The 19666-nt window shown below is 36.0% G+C and overlaps 1 protein-coding gene across 2 annotated transcripts; it reads right to left on the bottom strand.

The window, feature by feature from the left end:
• Positions 1-684: 684 nt before the first annotated feature.
• On the bottom strand, positions 685-11112 carry CLXN (calaxin; the record flags this gene model as incomplete). 2 transcript variants are annotated; one of them, XM_084229172.1, is made up of 6 exons in its annotated part: positions 685-744; positions 3872-3976; positions 4254-4405; positions 4948-5052; positions 6274-6432; positions 11055-11112. In XM_084229172.1, 6 exons carry the CDS (start codon positions 11110-11112, stop codon positions 685-687), a joined length of 639 nt encoding a protein of 212 aa, XP_084085298.1. The 2 variants fall into 2 exon arrangements, with proteins under 2 accessions (XP_084085298.1, XP_084085299.1); XM_084229173.1 differs by lacking the exon at positions 6274-6432.
• Positions 11113-19666: the final 8554 nt, after the last annotated feature.

Genomic DNA, 19666 nt, shown 5'->3' with positions numbered 1-19666 from the left:
GGCAGACCTTTCTTGTCTCTGCTCCCCTCAGCAGTGTTTTTGGTCCACCTGCCTGTTCTGTTCTCCACTTTGTCTCTGGTGAATTCTCTCAACCTCCCATGCTTCTGGCTTGTACCACAGTTCTTGTATAAATAAAATAAAAATCTTTAACAAAATTTAATAAAAAATAACAGATTAAGATAAATTATTTATCCCTTCCATTTCTTTGAATCTCTCTTAGTGTTTAGTAGAAGGTGTTTAATGCTAAGTGCCAGAATTATCATGCTTTTGATGGTCTCTCAACTACTTACTGCTACAAAGGAAATTGAAAAGTTTAAATGATTTTTAAATGTATACCCAACATCTTTAGGACATGAGGAACATTTGCCTTACTAGTTAATTCATGACTGTATAATCTCTCTACTCATTTCATTAATACAAAAGCTTTACAACAGTTATGGGCTTCAACAGATATGTGGTAATTTTCTCTAGAAATGTTTACTTGTTTTGCCAAACTCAACAATATCCAATAGGGAACTTCCTGTCTTTCATCTATTTTACTTGAGTTTTCACCAAACTTGAATGGCATAGGTAAGTGACCTATCTCCTATCCCCAAATTTAAACATCTTTCTGAGCTTAGTAAGAAAACAATACACATGAGCCTCCATTCCTACTTGTTTGAGAAAACACAGACATTTAGGTATTCACATGTCATTGAATTCATTTGGGTCTTTGAATACTTGGGCTTCAAATTTCATCTGGTTCTGTAAAACAAAAGTGTTCAAATTAGTACAGATCTCCAAAGAAGGTAGAACAAAACTTGTAACACAATTTTTTTTCACTCATGGATAGCAATGGTGCTGATCATATTCCAAACACAAAGCTAGGCCTGAGGCCACAAAGATTAACAAGACTATATGACCATTTCTCCAGGAATTTCCATTCTAAGAGGGAGAAATCAACCAGAGACTGAATAATTTAGTTAATTACAATGAGGGCACCAAAAAGGTGAGCATGAGGTAGACACTGGGGAAGTAGTTAGGCCATAACCATGCTTGGATGAGGAGCAGAGGCATCTCAAAGATCAGAGAAGCTGGAAGAGATTTGGTGCAGTAAAACAAGGACCCAAAACCTGAACAACTCAGATTAATTAATAAGGTGGTAGAGTGAGCTTGGCAAGAGCAGTCTGGGGAGTGGACAGGAAAAAGTGTTACTAGTGTAGGTCACACACATGGACAACTTTTTCAGACACTTGGTTGTGGAAAAGAACCACTGTAAAGGTAATATAAGTAGTTTGCAATTAAATTATCTCATTTTGTTTCTTTATTTCTCCTCCACCATCCCTCCTTTGCCCCCTGCCTTCCCCATCCTTTTCACATATTCATCTTTGCCACTCGCCTTCTTCATCTTTTTTCTTTCTTCCTTCTTCCCTTTCTCTTTCATCCCCCTCTCCTTCCCTCCTCCTACTTTCTTTCTTCCTATCCTCTTTTGTTTCTCTGGATAAGTTTAGTTCCATTTAAATTCTGAATGGAAGTTTTAGTAGTGGGGGATGAGATTAATGATTTAAGGTAGAGATAAAGATATAAGATGAAGTAATTCCTCAGGCAAAGGGAAGAAGACAGATACAGAACTCTCCATCAGGCACTTTTGAGATCCATTCATGTATCCACTCAAAATTTAGTAGCATGTACCATGCGTTACATACAGTATTTGGGAAAATATGGTAGAAAAAAGACTGAGTCCTTGCTCTCAGGAAATTTATATCTGCATGTGGAGATAGTCAATAAGTGCATGAATAAATATATTCTACATTATACTAGAATTATGAAGAAAAAAGGAACAAGGGTTGATGATGGAGGAGAGGTAGTTAAAGTAGTCAATGGCATTTGAGTAGAGATGGGAGTCTAAGGCATGTGAAGATCTAGAGGAAAACCATTCTGGAGAGAGGCCATAGTAAATGCAAAAGAAACTAGGGAAGAATAGCAAGGCAGCTAGTGTAGTTCCAGTGGCAAGAAAGAATGAATGATAAGAAATGTGGCTGGAGAGAGAAAATGCAGATTTCAGAACTCACTGGGGGGTGCCAAGCAAGGGAAAGACATTTAAGATTTTAAATACATGGGATTTTGTGAAGAATAATCAAGAGAAGCAAGAACTAATGATCTAAGCCAGGTGCCAGTTGATAGAGTCTTTAGGTTGGTCACCAACAGAGATGTGGAGAAGAATTTATATACAAGGATATATTTTGAAGGAGTATCTAGTAGTGCTATGTGAAAGACATTAGGAATGAATCCTATTTTTTGTCTGAACTGAAAATATGGAGGTGTCATTTATTGAGATGGGGAGACTAGGGAAGGGGCAAGTTTTGGGGTAAAAATCAAGAGATTATAAACTGAAAATGCTGGGTAGGGAGCTCAAGAAACAGATATTTTGTGCCTCCCTGAGAGGTTAAAGTCTCAGTGCTATCAAGTTATAGCCAGCCTCTGTGGCCTGAGTTTGATCCCTGGCCAGGGAGCCAACCCATATGGTGCAGCAGACAGCTCCTGTCTCCCCTGGTGCTCCCCTCAGGAGTGTATTTCAGTAGATCCACCTGTTCTGCTCCCAATTCTGTCTCTGGGGAATCCTCTCACCCCCACTCCACTGCACCTCTGGTCTTGACCCCAGTTCTTGTATGAATAAATAAATAAAAATAAATCTTAAAAAAAAAACAAAAAACAAAGATTGCAGTGGGGGTTATTTAAATGGTAACCACCTTCTTAAAATCTTTCATTGAATCCTCATGACCTTCAAGACAAAATCCAAGCTCTAAGTCTCACAGTAGTCAGTCCTTCTATATTTTCAGTGTCAGTCTCATATCAGACCAAATACTCTTCTAAGGTAGTTTCATTTATATCTCTTGTTAAACTCTCATTCATATGTAATAACCTTTGCTTGGATTATTCATCTCCATTTTGATCTGACTGTCTTTAGAAAGCCAGGTAAACCTTCCATGTCCCACTAATCATTCACATATTATTTCTTTTTTTAATTTATTTATTTTTATACAAGAACTGGGGTACAAGCCAGAGGCGTGGGAGGGTGAAAGGATTCACCAGAGACAGAGTGGGAAGCAGAACAGGCAGACGGACCAAAAACACTGCTGAGGGGAGCAGTGGGTGAGACAGGAGAGGTCTACTGCACCATGTGAGTATCTCCCTGGTTGACCAGGAATCGAACCTGTGCTGCAGAGGCTGTGGACAGCTTCACAGAGCTGTGTTCAACCCGCTGCACCACCGGGGAGACCCCACATATTATTTCTTTCAGCTGGTTTCAACTGCCTCATTCCATTCAAATCTCTAGGAATTCTATCTAGCATCACATACTTAGTGAATGAACTTGAATAAATTGCCTGAACTCTCTGAGCCAGTATTCTTATTGGTATTCTTGGTAAAATGATATAGGGAAAATAGTAACTACTTCACAGGATGTGAGGGAGATTAAAGGAGGTGATATGGGGCACAGTGTATACACATTGCCTGGTATAGATGAAGCATTATATAAGTAATTACTATTATAATAATAGTTATCACACTGTTGTGTAATTATTTTCATGTTGTTCCCCCCCCCAGGAAAATATTAGTCTTTGAGTGCAATCATTGAGATTTTCATTTGTGTTTCTGGCATCTATTAAGCCTTAGTAGTTGTTTTTTACATGAATGAATGAATGAGAAGTAATAGTACTGGGTTATAATAGCAAAATGAAATGAATGAGCAGCTTCTCTTTCAGAGGGTTCTCTCTATTGAGAAGTTATTCATTGTGGGTTAATGTGATTCATCTGATCCATTACTCACAAATTAAAGGTTATTGGACCTACATTATATTTTGAGACTATTCAGTGAAAATAATATAATTACCTTTGGATCAGGTAGACATGGTCCAAAAGCTTCTAGTAACAGAGTTTCTTCTCTTACAGCTTGTTCATAGTCTGCAAAAGACAACTTCCCATCATGGTCATAGTCCTGGGGGGGGGGAAGGTGACAAAACATTTGTCAGTCAACCTGTAAAATATTTATTGCAAATATATCCTGGTTTTCAAGGTCAAATGTTAGCAGATCTTAGTAAAATAAGTTACTGAACATTAAAATTGAAAAGAACTTTTATTATTATAATGAAAGAGCAGAATCCAAGTATTTTATTTCACCAAGCAGAAAACTGGTACTTATGTAATTATATAATTTGAATTCTTTTTCTATCCCATATATGGCCTTCAATTTCAATTTCATTATCCATATTTACCATTTTCTTAAGTGTTATTTCCACCAAATCTTTAATTCCTTCATCAGGATCTTCTTCAGAAGGTTGTTTGAGAAGGCTATTCTTCAACATATGGAACATTTCCTCTTTTGAAATAAATCCATCACCATTCAAATCAAAAACTTCAAAACAATCTATAAAAATAGCAAATTATGAATATGATACAATCACTAAGGAAATTCTGCACTCTGATAAGGTTTTCAAGACCACTTAGCCATAGAAAAACATGCCAAGGAACAACAACTTGAACATTTTCATTCTGATCCTCTTGGAAAACTGATTGACATATGATCCTTAATAGGTCATCAGATTTAATTAAGAATTTGCTAAGAATCAGAACATTGAATCAATATTCTTTCATTCTATGGCCAAAATTTATGTAAGGAAATGTGTAAGCTCTTTAATATATAAATGAATACACACATAATGAACATGTGTTGTGTATGTCTTTACAGTCTTGCTTAGCATGAATTATCCTCAGAACCTTTTGATTTTATTTTTTATTATTTTTCAACCCTATCATTAACTTGTATTTACTCCATAAAAGGGACTACTGGGGATTCAAATCAACAAACAAGCAAACCTTCTATATTGACTGGGTTGGAGGTCACCGATTTAGATACTTTAGATAGAGTAATCATAATATACAAACCAGTAGGATAACCTGAAATCTTACATTTCATTTTCTCTTCCAAAGTTCCTCGAAGAAACAATGATAATCCATAAATCCACTCTGACACACTTACGCAACCATCGTTGTCTTTATCAAAACCTCGGAATACTAAGATGAGAGAGAAGTACAACATAATACTTGTGCTGCAATTTTTTTCTCAGTAATGAATCTACTCATTTTTAAAATTCAGGATCCTATGGTCCAACATTCTCAATCGACAAAGGAGGAAACTAAGATAGTATAACATTAAATAGACACATGCAGTGTCTATGGAAAACAGTATGCAGATTTCTCAAAATTTTAAAAATAGATTTACCATAATTTCCAGCAATTCTACTCCTTTATATTTATTCAAAGAATATAAAAATGCTAATATAAAGGGATATATATACTCTGATGTTCATTGTAGCACTATTTACAATAGCCAAGTTATGGCTAATTGCCTAAGACAACCTAAGTGTCCAAATACAGAAGAGTGGATTAGGAAGATGTGGCATATATACACAATGGAATACAGGTTTTAAAAAATATGAACTCTTGCTATTTGATAACATGGACAGAACTGGAGGGGACAGTGGTAAGTGAAACAAGTCACAAGGAGAAAGGCAAATAGTGACTGGTTTCTCTTACATGTGGAATATAGAGGAACAAAACACAGGTTCAGATTAAACAAGCCAATAACCAACACTATAAATCTGACTGTAGAATTGAAGCTACAATACAGAAGTGGGAGAGAGAAGGGCATAGTGAAGAAGGGGCATGATGGACTTTAATGGAGGGTTATGGGTGCATTAGTGGTAGATGTGTTGTGGCACATGCATTTGGAGGGAATGATCCTACAAATTAGACACATTGCTATAAACCAATGTCACCTTAATTAAAAAAATAAAAAAAATAAACTATTCTATTAAGGTGGAGAGTAAAGTGAGGAGCGAACACCATGGACTATGGTGGAAAAATACTGGTGCCTTGATTGTGTGTGAGGTATTGTAACATATCTGAAAAGGATTGTTCATTCACCTTTGGGACATATACAGAGTTGTTAACCAATGTTATTTCATTGAAAAGTATATATAAAACTATTCCATTTATAATTTTACTAAGTAGAAATATATATTATATATGTATGAGTTTCTGATATAAAGTGAAATCTAATCATTCCAACTTATTTGTCCTCTTCTTAGATACACAAAGATAAAAACACAATTTATGTATGAGTGAAATGGAAATGTAGAACATTAAGCTTCCTACCAAGTATGTCCAAACTCCAAACTTTTTTTTTTTTAGTTATGCTTATATTTGGCCAGTTTGGATCTTGTGATTTCTTACCTCTGTCCAAAATCATGTCATCTGTCATTCCAAATGTTGTGTGCAGGATGTTTCTAAATGCATTACGATCTAGTCCAATGACGACACCTGGTCGCTCTGTTACATCTCCCACCAAGTCATAAAAAAGATTGATAAGACATTTCACTTCAAATTTATTAACTGTCAAAGAATAAAATTGATAAAGCAAAATGCATTTTAATGTTCAGTATCTGACAGAAATTGCCATTAATGAGTTATAGATTAACAACACCAAAGCCATCAATTACATAGTTATCGAAAAATGACTAAACTGCTTTGAATTTCATGACATTAAAGTTAGTAGAAAATGCCCCCTAAAGTGCTAGAAAATGCCCTCCATTAAAATAAGTAGTCTTTCCTCCAAACAAGGTGAATATGAGAGAAATGTACATTTAATCACATTAGGGAAAAATAGTATTAGCCAAGTTATCCAAATAATGATTGTGGGTTTAGATCCTAAACTTTACAAGGCAATAGAAATGTGGTTCAAAGTTAAGCAGGGTAATGCTTAAGAATGCTAACCTCCCTCTGGTATTTTTATTTTAGGCATTCTTGATATTTACATCTTAACTTTTCCTGGAAATAGACAGTAGGCTCCCGAAAACCCAGCAAAAATTTTCATTTCACACTAGTCTTCAGAAATTTAAAAGTCATCTTCTAAAAAGCAGAACATTTATTTTCCAATAAAGAAGTGCTTAAACATATTCTAGCACCCACTGCAGTTCTAGTGGAAGATGTGGTAATTTAGAGAAAGGAATTTTCATTTTAAAAAATGTATACACACACGTGTCCTTGCCCAAATACATAACTGCATGAAGGTTGGTGTATATTCATACTGAATTAACTGCTTGTGTTCTAATCCCCATTTAAGGTATGTAAGTGAACAGTACTATTGCCTGTCATTAGGAACATAAAAGTGCATTTCAATATGAAGTATATGTGGACGATGGAGAATATTTTATTTCAAAACAAATTAAAATTAAGTTCAATATTTTTGCAAAGAAGGTCAAAACCTGTGTGCATATAAAAGAGGACAGAAAATAAGTATGCAGTGACCACAAATCCTACAAGTCTTGACAGGCTTGAATGTGACCTCTGATTTTAAGTACCACAATTAAAAATAAACTTTGGAAAAATAAGTAATTTAGAAAAATCAATAAAATAGTAGAATAGAATATAATGGCTATAATTCTAAAAAGTTGATAACTGCTATAGAAAATGACATGTCGGTTCCTCAAAGGAGTTAATATAGAAGCATTATGTTATCTAGTAATTTCATTTCTGTAAATATAATCCAAATGATGGAAAGCAGGAACTAATATACTTGTATACCAGTGTTCATAGCAACATCATTAACAATTACCAAAAGATGAAAAGCAACTGATTTGTCCATCCATGGGTGAATGGATAAGCAAAATGTGGTATATACAAACAAAGAAATATCATTTAGCCTTAACAAGGAAGGAGATTTTGATACATGTTATACCATGGATGAACTTGGAAGACATTATACTGAATGAAATAGGCAAGACAAAATAAGACAAATATTGTATGATTTCACTTATATGATGTAGCTAGAGTGATGAAATTCATAGAGATGGAATGTGAAATGTGGTTGCCAAGGGCTGGGGAGAGGGGGAAATGGAAGTTATGGTAAAATAAATAGAGCTTCACGGGCCTCCCTTTGTGGCGCAGCGGTTGAGCGCTGGGTTGCGAAGCTGCCTGCATCCTCTGCAGCGCCCGTTCGAACCCGGGTTGCTCCCTGGCCACTGGAGGAGGGTCCCGCATGGCGCGTAGACCTCTCCTGCCAACCGCTGCTCCCCTCAGCAGTGTGCTTCGATCCTTCTGCCTGCTCTGCTCCCCGCTCTGGCTTTGGTGAATCCTCTCACCCTCCCGCACTTCTGACTGTACCCAGTGCTTGTATAAATAAATAAATAAATCTTTTTAAAAAAAATAAATAAATAGAGTTTCAGTTGGGAAAGAAGAAAAAATTCTGGAGGTGAATGGCGATGATGGTTGGGAAACAACGTGACTACACTCAATGCCACTGAGTTATACTTAAGTTGGGTAAAATGGTAAGTTTCATGTTATGTATACTTAACAGCAAAAAAAAAGTTCTAAAACTAAAAAGAGCGGTTAGTGGTTGGGGAAGAAAGTCTGCATGAAGAATGATGCACACTGTTCATGTGTATGAAAAGGGATGTTAATTAGGTATTTTTCATCTCAGTTGAAATAAAAATTAAAGGGTATTAATTCATTACCTGAAGGACCAAAGACTAACCATTAGAAAACTGTTCTTAGTGAAATGTCTCTTAAACTCTAGAATATAATACTAAATTAAATTAAGGGAAATTCAGGAATGGATTTTCATCTTTTTGAATTTGTCTAAGTGTGTTTTGTGTGTCATATCTGTAAATGGTGGATTAACTGTTGATCACTTAAGATTCTTTCTTCTCTGATTCTGTAAATTTTAGCCATTTCATCCTGGTAGGATATATCATCTGGCAACTAAAAGAAATCTGACTTTAAAGGAGAGGTCCTCTGTTTAAAGAAAGTGAAAATTTTTAAAATGTCCATGATTTGTTAACTATTTCTATAGACTTTAATTAGTAATCATCAAGGATTCTAAGGCTCACTTAATTTTTTATATCAAGACAAAACAAAAAAGGGTTGACTGTTTTTTGCCATGTTTTGACTGTTCACAGAATTTGTTTGCAATACATTGCAAAGTTACTGAACAGGGACTAAATCAAATTCAGCACTGTATGTAGCAATTATTGTTATAAGTACTAATGTAATGAGAATTATTCAAAATATTTACTGCACGTTTTAAGAAGATCTGATCTTTACCCAAGAATGGAAGAAAAACAATGAAACAAAAATATGATGGCAATATGATTATAACCACAATAAAACCTTAAATCACAGGATGCCTTTTAGATTCTAACAAATTTAAAATACTTAAAACACCATAACTTTTACTTACGGAACCACTCATCAGCTTAGATACGAGGAGCAATCAGAAGACATAGAACCACATAAAATATATTTTCTTCTTCCTTTTTTGCACAATGGGGATGTTCTCTGGATTAGTATGTTATCCATTTTTTCTCAAGTGGTCAGAGCACAATTTATAAGCTTACTCGTGTGAATGTCTTCCTCATGTAGACCATACTCCATAGCTATATTGCCCAGGTACAATTCTGTTTTTCTATTCAAATATAACACTAAAGTTACTTCAGAAATTCTAGGACCTTCTTTTAAAATATGCAATTGCAGCAGAAATCTTTAACGGGGCTCATCTTATTCCTGTAGAGTCTCTTTTGTCTTGCAACCACACCAACAACAGGAAAACATAAGCCTAGAGTGGGTAACAGATTCTTTACCATGAGTTTAGCTTTGCAAAGCTCCTTGCCTTCCATACACATCTCCTTGCTCTGAGATATAAGCATCTGTGGTGCTTCAATTGCTATGGCTATTCAGCCACTGATAAATATCTAGCCTTATGGATATCTTGGTAAATTTCCAGATCTTAGGACTTGCCAGTTTATTTACTCTAAAAAGAGCTAGCAAGTGGGTATTAGTTGGTTATATTATTGTTCTTGAATCTAGTGTGCGTAGTATACACACCTGCGTTTGAAGTCAAAACCACATGAGTCTTGTGGATAAACATGTCATATTTCTATAATGTAAGTTAATGAAAAAGTAAGAAGGATAGATACCACTTAACACCTTTGAGAATGACCCAGAGTCAAAGCAACAACATCAGCAAAAACAAAACAAAACAGAAGCACGTTTCAAGGGTGTGGAGTAATAGGAACCCTCACACACTGTTGTTTGGAAAGTAGACTTGCCCAGCCCCTATGGGAGACAGTATAGAGGTTTCCTCAAATGTTAAAAACAACTCTAACATACTATTTAGCAACTACACTCCTAAGTACTCCAGGAATGCAGAAATAATAATTTGAAGAGATATATGCACTCCTATGCTCCTTGCAACACTATTTAAAATAACCACTTTATAGAAACAATGTAAGTGCCCAAGTACAGAAAGATAAAGAAATGTGGTACATATACAGAATGGAAAACTACTCAGCTATAACAATGATGAACTCTTGCCATTTGACAACATGGGTGGAATTGGAGGGAATTATACTGAGTGAAATAAGTCAAAAAGTGGCTGGAATATAAAGATATAAAATAAAGGAACAACTAATACTAATCAAAGCCTTAGAAATCATTACGCTAGAAATCTGACTGTAAAATTGAGACCACCAAAAAGGGGATGGGGAGAGAGGAATTGAAAGTACAGAAGGAGCACTATTTTGAAGGACTCCTGGTGGGTGTGGTGTGGTAACATGCATTTGAAAATGTGTGTATTTCTATCTCTAAATCATATACAGTGTCACAAACCACCATTACCTTGATTAAAAAGAAAAGTACAATAAAAAGTAACTAAATAAATAAGAAGGTTGGAAAACAAATAAAATTAATCGTGGGAGTGTAGTACTGGATGCCTGGATACCTGATTACTGATCCTAAAGATTCTGAGCAGTTGTGGGTGCCAGCCGCAAGGTGCTAACACCCGAGGGACACAGGGTGGGGCTTGGGGATTCCCTTCCAAACATTTCTTTAGTGGGTGGGAGTAGAGGGTGCTCCACTGGCATTCAGGTTCTGGATGCAGGGAATATGCCCAAGGGCAGCACAGAAGAGCGCATGAGACCTGATCCAGGAGCCCCGCCCGGCACTTGAATTTTACTTACAGTGCTTGCAATTTTTAGTTAAGGTGTCTGTCAACTTCTGCAGCTTCTTGCGGTTCATGCCAGGCGCTTAGAAAATCCAGGCTCCGCAGGTGTCTGGAGGCACGTGCGTGCTTGGACCCTCGCGCGCCCGGGTTAGAGCCCGGTCTCCACACTAGGGCGCGTGGGCGGCCTGAATACACTGTCTGCCATGGCAACGTCTCAGCCTGTTACTGATTGGCTCTCGGGATGGCGGGTCAATGCGTTGCTCTAACACACAACGTGGCCATGGCAACGACTGGGACAGCTGCCAATTGGTTTCTGGGACCAGAGCACTCGGCCCCACTTGAGAGTCCCAGCCAGACACTCTGCGGACTGTTCACATTGCTGACGTTGGGAATTTTAATTTTAAGTTTTTGCTGTCTTTTGAGTTCACAGCGTCTTTGATTGTACTGTAAATCATCAAGGTTTAAAAATATGTTGTGTACGACGTGTGAGGGATGTTTTGTGTAGTTAGCATTACACCACGGGAGGCTTAAGGCATTCAGGGTAATCTGGGGCCTCTTGGAGGGACTACAAGAATATGCAGGTGTGTTATTCAGTGGATTGTTTCACCAATTGCAGGACCTTGCTTTTAGGGATAAAGCACTCTTGGTTGTCAGTCCTTTCGCTAAGATGCCGGGAAGGAGTCTGGAACAAGTTGCCTTCAAGTTTGTGGTGATGTTAACTGAGAGCCAGAGAGACTCTTTCCATCCTACTCTCCTGTTTTCCTTTTAATCTTGGTGGTGGAAATGGAAGCTGTTAGTGGAATCAGGGAAAAGCCAATGACATTTTTTAAGCCAGTTAAAGAGACAGCCCCTTATAGGAACAGGCTGGCAACCTGCCCCTTAGCTATGGGGTACAGCACAACCTCGCTTTTCTGGAAAGCATCCCAGTAAAATGGCTTCTTTGCTTATTTGAAAGGCAGGTCTGTGACTGCCAAGAAAGGATAGTCCTTGCATTGCAGCGTGAGAGGAGTTTTTGCTCTTCTTAACCACAGATGAGACACTCTTTTTGAAATATCAGATAGCAATAATATGAATTAGCTCAGCCAGGAACACAAAGCGGACAGTATTCTTCAGACGGGAAGAAGTTCACAGGGGAAAATGCCTTTGAATACAAACTATTTTATAGTATGCATACTGTGTTCCTTACACTGAAAGCAGAACAGTTCTGCCAACCATAGGTAACAATACAAAGTGAAGTAGTTTTAGTTCTGTGGGCTCTGATTCTTCTTCCATGTTACATCTGTTTGTTGCATGAAGACTTAGGATGCTGTTTGTAGAAAAAATCAAGAATGCTCGTTAAATGTAGTAACTATATTATTCTAAAGCAAATTCCCTAAAAAAACAGTATGAAATGATAGTGATTATGAATGTGCAACAGTTTACTGATTAAATAATAGTCCTGTGTGTCCTCTAGTCCAGCACCTGCCACATCCCTGTAGGAAGGACTGGATGTATTCTTACACCCACCTGTGAAACCTAACCTCAGTGGCTTTTGTTAGATTATGGTGTTGAGGGCTCCAATGAAGACTGTTGTAGGGCTCATTTCAGAAGTCAAGGAGCCAAAAGAGAGGTTGTCAATGGTCACTGAAAGATGCCTTGTGTCCCACCTGGCTAGTGCAGGTGTGTCTGCCAAGAACCATCTCTTAGGTGTGCTGTACTGACACCTTGCTGGCACAAATTGGGAAGGACATTGGTGGGGCGCACATTGGTAGGTGTATCCACACATCTTGACAGAAATAGTACACTGGGAGATAGTTGGGCAGCACCTACAGGTGAGTTAATCAGGTCTCACTTCACAAGCTTCAGACCGAGCATCCATTAAGCATGTTTCCTTGAAGTGGAAAAAATGATGTAAGGACAATATCAGAAATGATTAAGAGTCAAATCTGTTATATCAGGCAAAAATTCCTTAACTTCATAAGAAAGCTTTGTCAGCTACCCTCTTGTTATTCTCCCTGTTCTCCAGAGCATTCACAGAAATCTGGGGCCTCTTGGAGGAGCTTCAAGAATATGCAGATGTATTATCCAGAGAATTGTTTCACCAATTTCAGGGGAGTGAGGATCTTGCTTTTAGGGATAAGCCACTCTTGGTTGTACATTAAAGTACTTCCCATTGGGTCTCTGCCACCCAATTCTTTCTTCCATGTTATTATTTTAGCAAAACATTTCCAAATGCATTGTTCTGGGAAACTCACTTCTCTAATGGGGGGCTGCAGAATTGACCTTATTGTACGGTCTTGCAAATCTTTCTCAATGAAAGCACAGTATTTATTTGGAACATGTTTTGTTAATGTATTTGTAAAATTCAGAGTGTTTGTCACATTCCTGTGAAGTTTTTAACTTGATATTTTTAAGCTTTAGAAACAAACTGTAGGCCTCATAGAGTCAACTGACCATTTTCAAGGCAATTTGACCTTTCATAGTTTTAGTTGGTTATGTTGACTAGACTCAGAATTGCTTGCCTCAAGGGAAGGCTCTTTCAAAGTAATTTTATTAGGCCTGATGAGTTACACCATATCAAATTAATCAATAATGGAATAATTTAAAAAAATGTGTAATTTGTGCCTTACACAAATTTTACTGTGCACAGACTGGTCATAGAACTTTCCAAAATTCTGGCAAATTTGAGATGGATACTTTTATAAATATTAAAGTACATTAAAGTGACAATGCTATAAGTGTTTCTTTTAATTTTGTGTGCAAAACAACCCTCCCTTGACTTATAATTAATTGGACTTTTGTCATGATAAGTAACTTGAACCTTAAATAGATGAAAGTGTGCTTAATGTGCATCTTTAATGATGACTGCATTTGTGGTTTAGGGAATGACACCATAGAATTGATTTCCAAATTTATTATAAATGTATTATGAAAATCTTTAATAAAAGGAAACTATGTTAGTTATCCACAAAATTTAAATTCAATTTTACTAATTTTATATTGTAGAGACAGTGCTGAGGTACTTTAAGATGATTTAACTCAGCATTTGAGTGGTTGCATCTCCAGTGTTCTCTCTTTCCACTTTCCCTCTGCTGATGCTTTCATTATTTCCGGTCACCCAGCTGTCTTATTCCCTCACCCAAGGACTTGCACATATTCCTCACTCCATCTTCAAAGAACTTTCTTTATACCTCTGTATTGGATCCCCAAATAACAATGAGTTGACTTAAAAACTTTAATTTTGTGATGGTGCAAAAGCAATATATATTCAGAGAAACCTACAATGTATCTTGAAATTTGTCTCTTTTCTGGGTTAATGATATGTAGTGAGATACTCTCACAATGTTGGGCAGTGGTAGAGAGTCATAGTTACACATCTGGCATGCAATCATGAGGATAAACAACACTCTACAATATATTTTGTTGTCAGCATTTCTTTGAATATTGTGTTTTGTAATTTTACATGCCATCATGTCTGCTTTTCACTTTCAGTACAATATTCAGTAAATTACATAAAATTATAAATACATTTTTAGGCTTTTGTTCTGCAATCATCCCAGGCCGCCTAGGTTCATCATCATCGGTTCAGGCAGCTTGAAAGAGAATCTCGGGACCTTTGGCATCATCCTCACAGGTTATGGGGAACAAGCCAGCAGGGAGACAGCAACTTAAGCACCATCTCCCACCCCCTGCCGCCCCTGCCTGGTGAGTCGCTATACCCCTTTCCTCTCATAGCCATTCTTTGACACTCTCAGATATACCCTACAGCTTTGTTTTGGACAGTTTTTTTTTTTTTTTTTTTTTTTTTTTTTTAGTGAAGATAATTTCCTTTTTATTGAATAATTTGGGACTTGTTCTTGGCTGTAGTAAAATTATTTTTGAAGTGAATAAATATCCCAGGTCACCGAGGACAGTATGCCAGCATTTTTTGTACCTTTAATCTGGACAGTAATGTTCTTTATTTATTTATTTATTTTTTGGACAGTTTTTCCCAACTGTAGGCTAATTTCAGTGTCATGAGCCCACCGAATAAAAGCTAAGCTAACTATGATTTTTGATAGGTGAGTATATTACATGAACTTTGACTTAAGATATTTTCCACTTACGATGAGTTTTAGAGGAAATAGCCACCATTTTAAGTCATGGAATATCTGTATAAAGCGTCTCTCTCCCTATCCCATTGTCGTCTTCTGCTTCAGGGTCATTTAAATTTTAGTGCTTGTCACAATAAGTAATAATTTTATTTTCTCTAGTTGCCCTTACCCAGGAGACTATAACCCACTCTTCTTCCTCTTCTCCCACCCAAAATGTTACTAGTTTGCTCATACCTACTCATAGAAAGAAAGAAGTCAGCTTTTTTCCTGAAATTGTATTACCTTGTCATTATATTAGCTCTGTCTTTTCTTCTCTTTTCCCTTCTCAGAAAGTATGAACTGTGCTCACCACCACCATTGCTACATGTCTCCAGTAATTCATCCTCCTTGTTCCTGCCAAACTCTGGCATTAGCCTGCTGTACTTCATCTGGTGCTTCTCTAAGTTATCCATAGTATTGCCAGATGCATGTAGCTAAAATGCAGATCCACCATTTTTTCCATCTCTTTAATACTGAAATGCTTCTCATTGCATGCTCCATAGCATGATTTCTGCAATTCTTCAATATCTGGCCTCTGACTGTCTGCCTCTACTGACTATGCCCTGTGTGTTTAATAGCTGGAGCTCCAGTCACCTAGGACCATGCATTCACTGGGGACACAGAACTACAAAAGGATGAGGGTTAAATTAGAATGGACTGTGTGAACACTCCCGAATAGGAACGTGAAACAAGTTCCTATCTCATTTATCCCATTGATATTTAGGTATTTTTCAATTCCTCTCCAATAACCTAATTTTGTAAATATGAATATTAAAATGAGGAAGTCGGACTTAATTATTTAAAGGGTGCTTCTGGCTTTGGGATTCTTGAAAACAAAGCTAAGGTTTAGGTTTAGAGCCTCCTACTCTCATTGCTTCTATACTAAACTCTGTGAAGATATCAGCAGTTGACCATTTTTGATATAACAAAGAACTGCAATCTCATATGCACTTATTGTCATATCTTTTCATATTTATTCACTATTTCAAATTAAGCAAAATCAAGATTTCATCTTCAAATTCAAAGTGGCCACAAGGTTCATCAGTCATTCCAAAACCTTATAATGCCATATCTAAAGTTGTAGTATGTGATAGGAATGAGTTTGGAATATTTTTCTCTCAACCTTTCTTCCATTTTGGTAGGGAATATACCAAATGGCTGTCCCAGGACAGACTATTTGTGGAGCAAGCACTGATCTGTTATCCCTGCTCAGAGCTGAATGACAGAAAAACCCTGGTGATATGTTTTTTCTGGAATTAATTACTATTTAAAAATGTTAATTTTAATATTAAAAGTAAATTAACATCACCAGTCAAGCCACTCATAGCATACTTTGTCTAGTTGAGAAGTGTTACTATGTTTAAAGAAAATCCTTTCTGCAATGTTCTAATCACTGACATGTGGCTACATTTAGGAACATTAAAAGGGTATTTTCTTTGTAGTACTAGAAACACAATCAAATCAAGAAAGGCAATTTCACATTTAAATTTGTAGAAAGAATTTGGCCCCAATTGCTATCTTTATATTTGTCAACATGTCCTTTCATTTCAGGAAGGAAGATTTCTTTTTTAATAATACACATCCCAGGAAAGTCATGGATCAGATTCCACACATTAGTTGTGTTCATTCATATAACCAACAAGTTTGCACACTCACTATGTGCCAAGGGTGTCACCTTGAATCTATGAATGATGCCTGGTTCCTGCCTGCTGGACTTTAGTGACTACCAGTGAAGCAGGACTATATGGGCTCTAAAGCCCTCCAAGAACAATGTTCAATAGAGTACAGGTCACTGTGAGTTCTTTACCAGTGCACAATTGCAAGACTGCAATCATATGTATTTATTACTGCAATCATATGTATTTATTACTCTCAATATATACTTAGGAATGAAATTGCTGTGTCAAGAGTTTCACTGTTCTCAATACTCACCAGCACTCAGTTTTTCCACCTTCGTAATTTCAGTAGATATAGAGTGGTACCTCAATGTGGCTTTACTTTGCATCATCACATTAACTAATGGATTGTGCTTTTACACTTATAACTTTTAATATTGGGTTTTAAGTGTTCTATATGTGTTATGAATGGAATATCTCTATAAGATACCAAAGTCTGACTTGTCTTTCAATTTCTTGCTAGTGACTTTTGAGGAGCAAAAGTTTTGAATTTTGACAAAGTCCAATTTGTTGGAACAATTCGTTGACTTTTATAATCCATGATTTTTGCATCTTATTTAAAAAATATTTGCCTAATCTCAAAGCCATGAATAATTTTAATATGGTTTATAGTTGTATTTCTTGCATTTATAATTATGTTCTTTGCAGTTAGTTTTGGTATATGTGTGAGGTAAGGATTAATGTTCATTATTTTTCATATGGATATCCCATTTATATAAAATAATATATATTTTCCACTGAAATAGATTTGCATTTTGTCAAATAATTATATAAATGTGGGTTTAGTTTTGGAGTCTCTTTTCCATTGTCCATTATGTTTATAACTTTATTTATATACTAGATAAGTATAATTTATCTACAAATTAATCATATCTATGAACTATGATAAAAGATATAATTTTTATATTTTTTGTAGATTATTTAAGATTGTTTTACATTGATGACTAAATTGTTTATAAAGGCAGCTTTACTTTTCCAATATGTATACTTTTCCTTCCCCAATTTTACTTTGGTAATGAAATAGTGAGTATATTCCCTCTAACACAGGCACCAAAGAAAGGATTTGTACTTTTACCACTGCCAGCATAATGTTGAAATGAAACAATGAAAGAAGAATCCTTGCTTTATTCCCTAATTTGAAGGGAATGCATATGATATTTCAGCATTAAATTTGATGGTAATTACATTTTTCATAGATGTCCTCTATCAGATTGAAAAGTTGTCTCCTGTTCTAAATTTCCTGAGATTTTTTTAACATCAGTGTGTTGTTGAATTTTTTTATTGCTTAGCCATCATTGCTGTAAGTGACTCAAATATTTATTAGAATAGAGCTCCACATCACAGAAAACATCAACATATCTAGTATGCTTGTCTTGGTAAAGGATATGATTAATAGCTCATTCTGAAATTTGACAGATTTTGTATAATCTTCTGTGCTCTGATCAGTAGTTATCGGTGTGGATCAAACATATTTCGAATCATTCTCCTCTCACTATGAATTATTGTCCAGGTTTCATAACATTTTAAAGCTTCTTTTTTTTAATTGAACTGACTAAATTTTTTACTTTCTCCTCTAATTTTTATTTTAAACTTTTCACAGAATAACTGCTTACGTATTATGCAGAAGATTCATTTTATGCCTGGTACTCTCTATAGCCTTGGTCAGTGATTTTTGTTTTGTTTTTTCATTTTCATCAAATGTCAAAGCTTCATAGTTTTTCAGTAAAGTGTTTTCAGTGATTACATACTTTAATAGGAAAATATTTGCCAATACTTCCTTTGGCATATTTGTTTTTTAGAGGGTCACAAAAATTCATTCCTGAAACAGAATTGATCAAATATCTTAAATTTAGACATATTAAAAATACATTGTGAGAGTTTGAAACATACTTTTAATTTTTCTCCTGGGGTGTCTATAGCTCTCATCTCCATTGCATCAAGATAGATTATATGACTGAATCCAGGCCACTGAGGCATGAGCAAATGTGAGAGTATCTTATCCAGCCTGGCCACACAGCATCAATCTCAAACTTCTGCTTGATTTCCCTTCTATCCATGTGTGCTTTAAGGAAGCCATACATGATTGTAGGAGTCTGGGCCTCTGCAGTTAATCCTTGCAGTTAATTAGTAAAGTGTAGTGATGAAGAGGATATTAAAGGAGCAAGAGGTAGATCTTCATTGCTTACAACATTGGGGTTTGGGGATTGTACACTACAGACCATCTATCCTGACTGAAGTTTATCCCTATAGCAAAATGGTGTCACACATCTCATGTGTAGCAGATTTGCTTCCATTTTGAATGCTTTAAGTAAGCACGGCTGTTTTTATGCATCCTCTAGTATGTTTGTTGACATATTTGTTTCCTTTTCTTCAATATTTTTTTACAGTGACAGTATAAGGATAAACAAGTGTTTCCCAAAGCCATTTGACTTTTATTGTTAAGCAAGATACCAAACAAGGTTTTCAAATATTTCTCATTAAATTAATTAAAATTTTGTATAGTAATATGTTTTGTATTCACAATTTTAGATATCTTAAAAATTATGTGTAGTTTTTGCTATAACTTATATACTTATTTGTAATTATTGTAGTGATCATGTTGCCATTACTTTCTATTTTAAATCACTGTGTATGCAGTTCAAGCTTCCTCTTCAATGATTCATTTGTAATCTTACATATCAAATAATCTTTCTAATGCATACTTTTCTATTTATTTATTTATTTTTAAATCTTTGTTAAGATTTATTTATTTTATTTTATACAAGGACTGGGGTACAGGCCAGAAGTGTGGGAGTGTGAGAGGATTCACTGTAGACAAAGCGGAGAGCAGAACAGGCAGA

The sequence above is a fragment of the Talpa europaea genome (genome assembly GCF_964194135.1).
Source record: "Talpa europaea genome assembly, chromosome: 3".
In the NCBI taxonomy this organism is placed as follows: domain Eukaryota; kingdom Metazoa; phylum Chordata; class Mammalia; order Eulipotyphla; family Talpidae; genus Talpa; species Talpa europaea.
The sequence above is the reverse complement of the archived record's forward strand: the minus strand, read 5'-3'. Positions and strand labels throughout refer to the sequence as shown.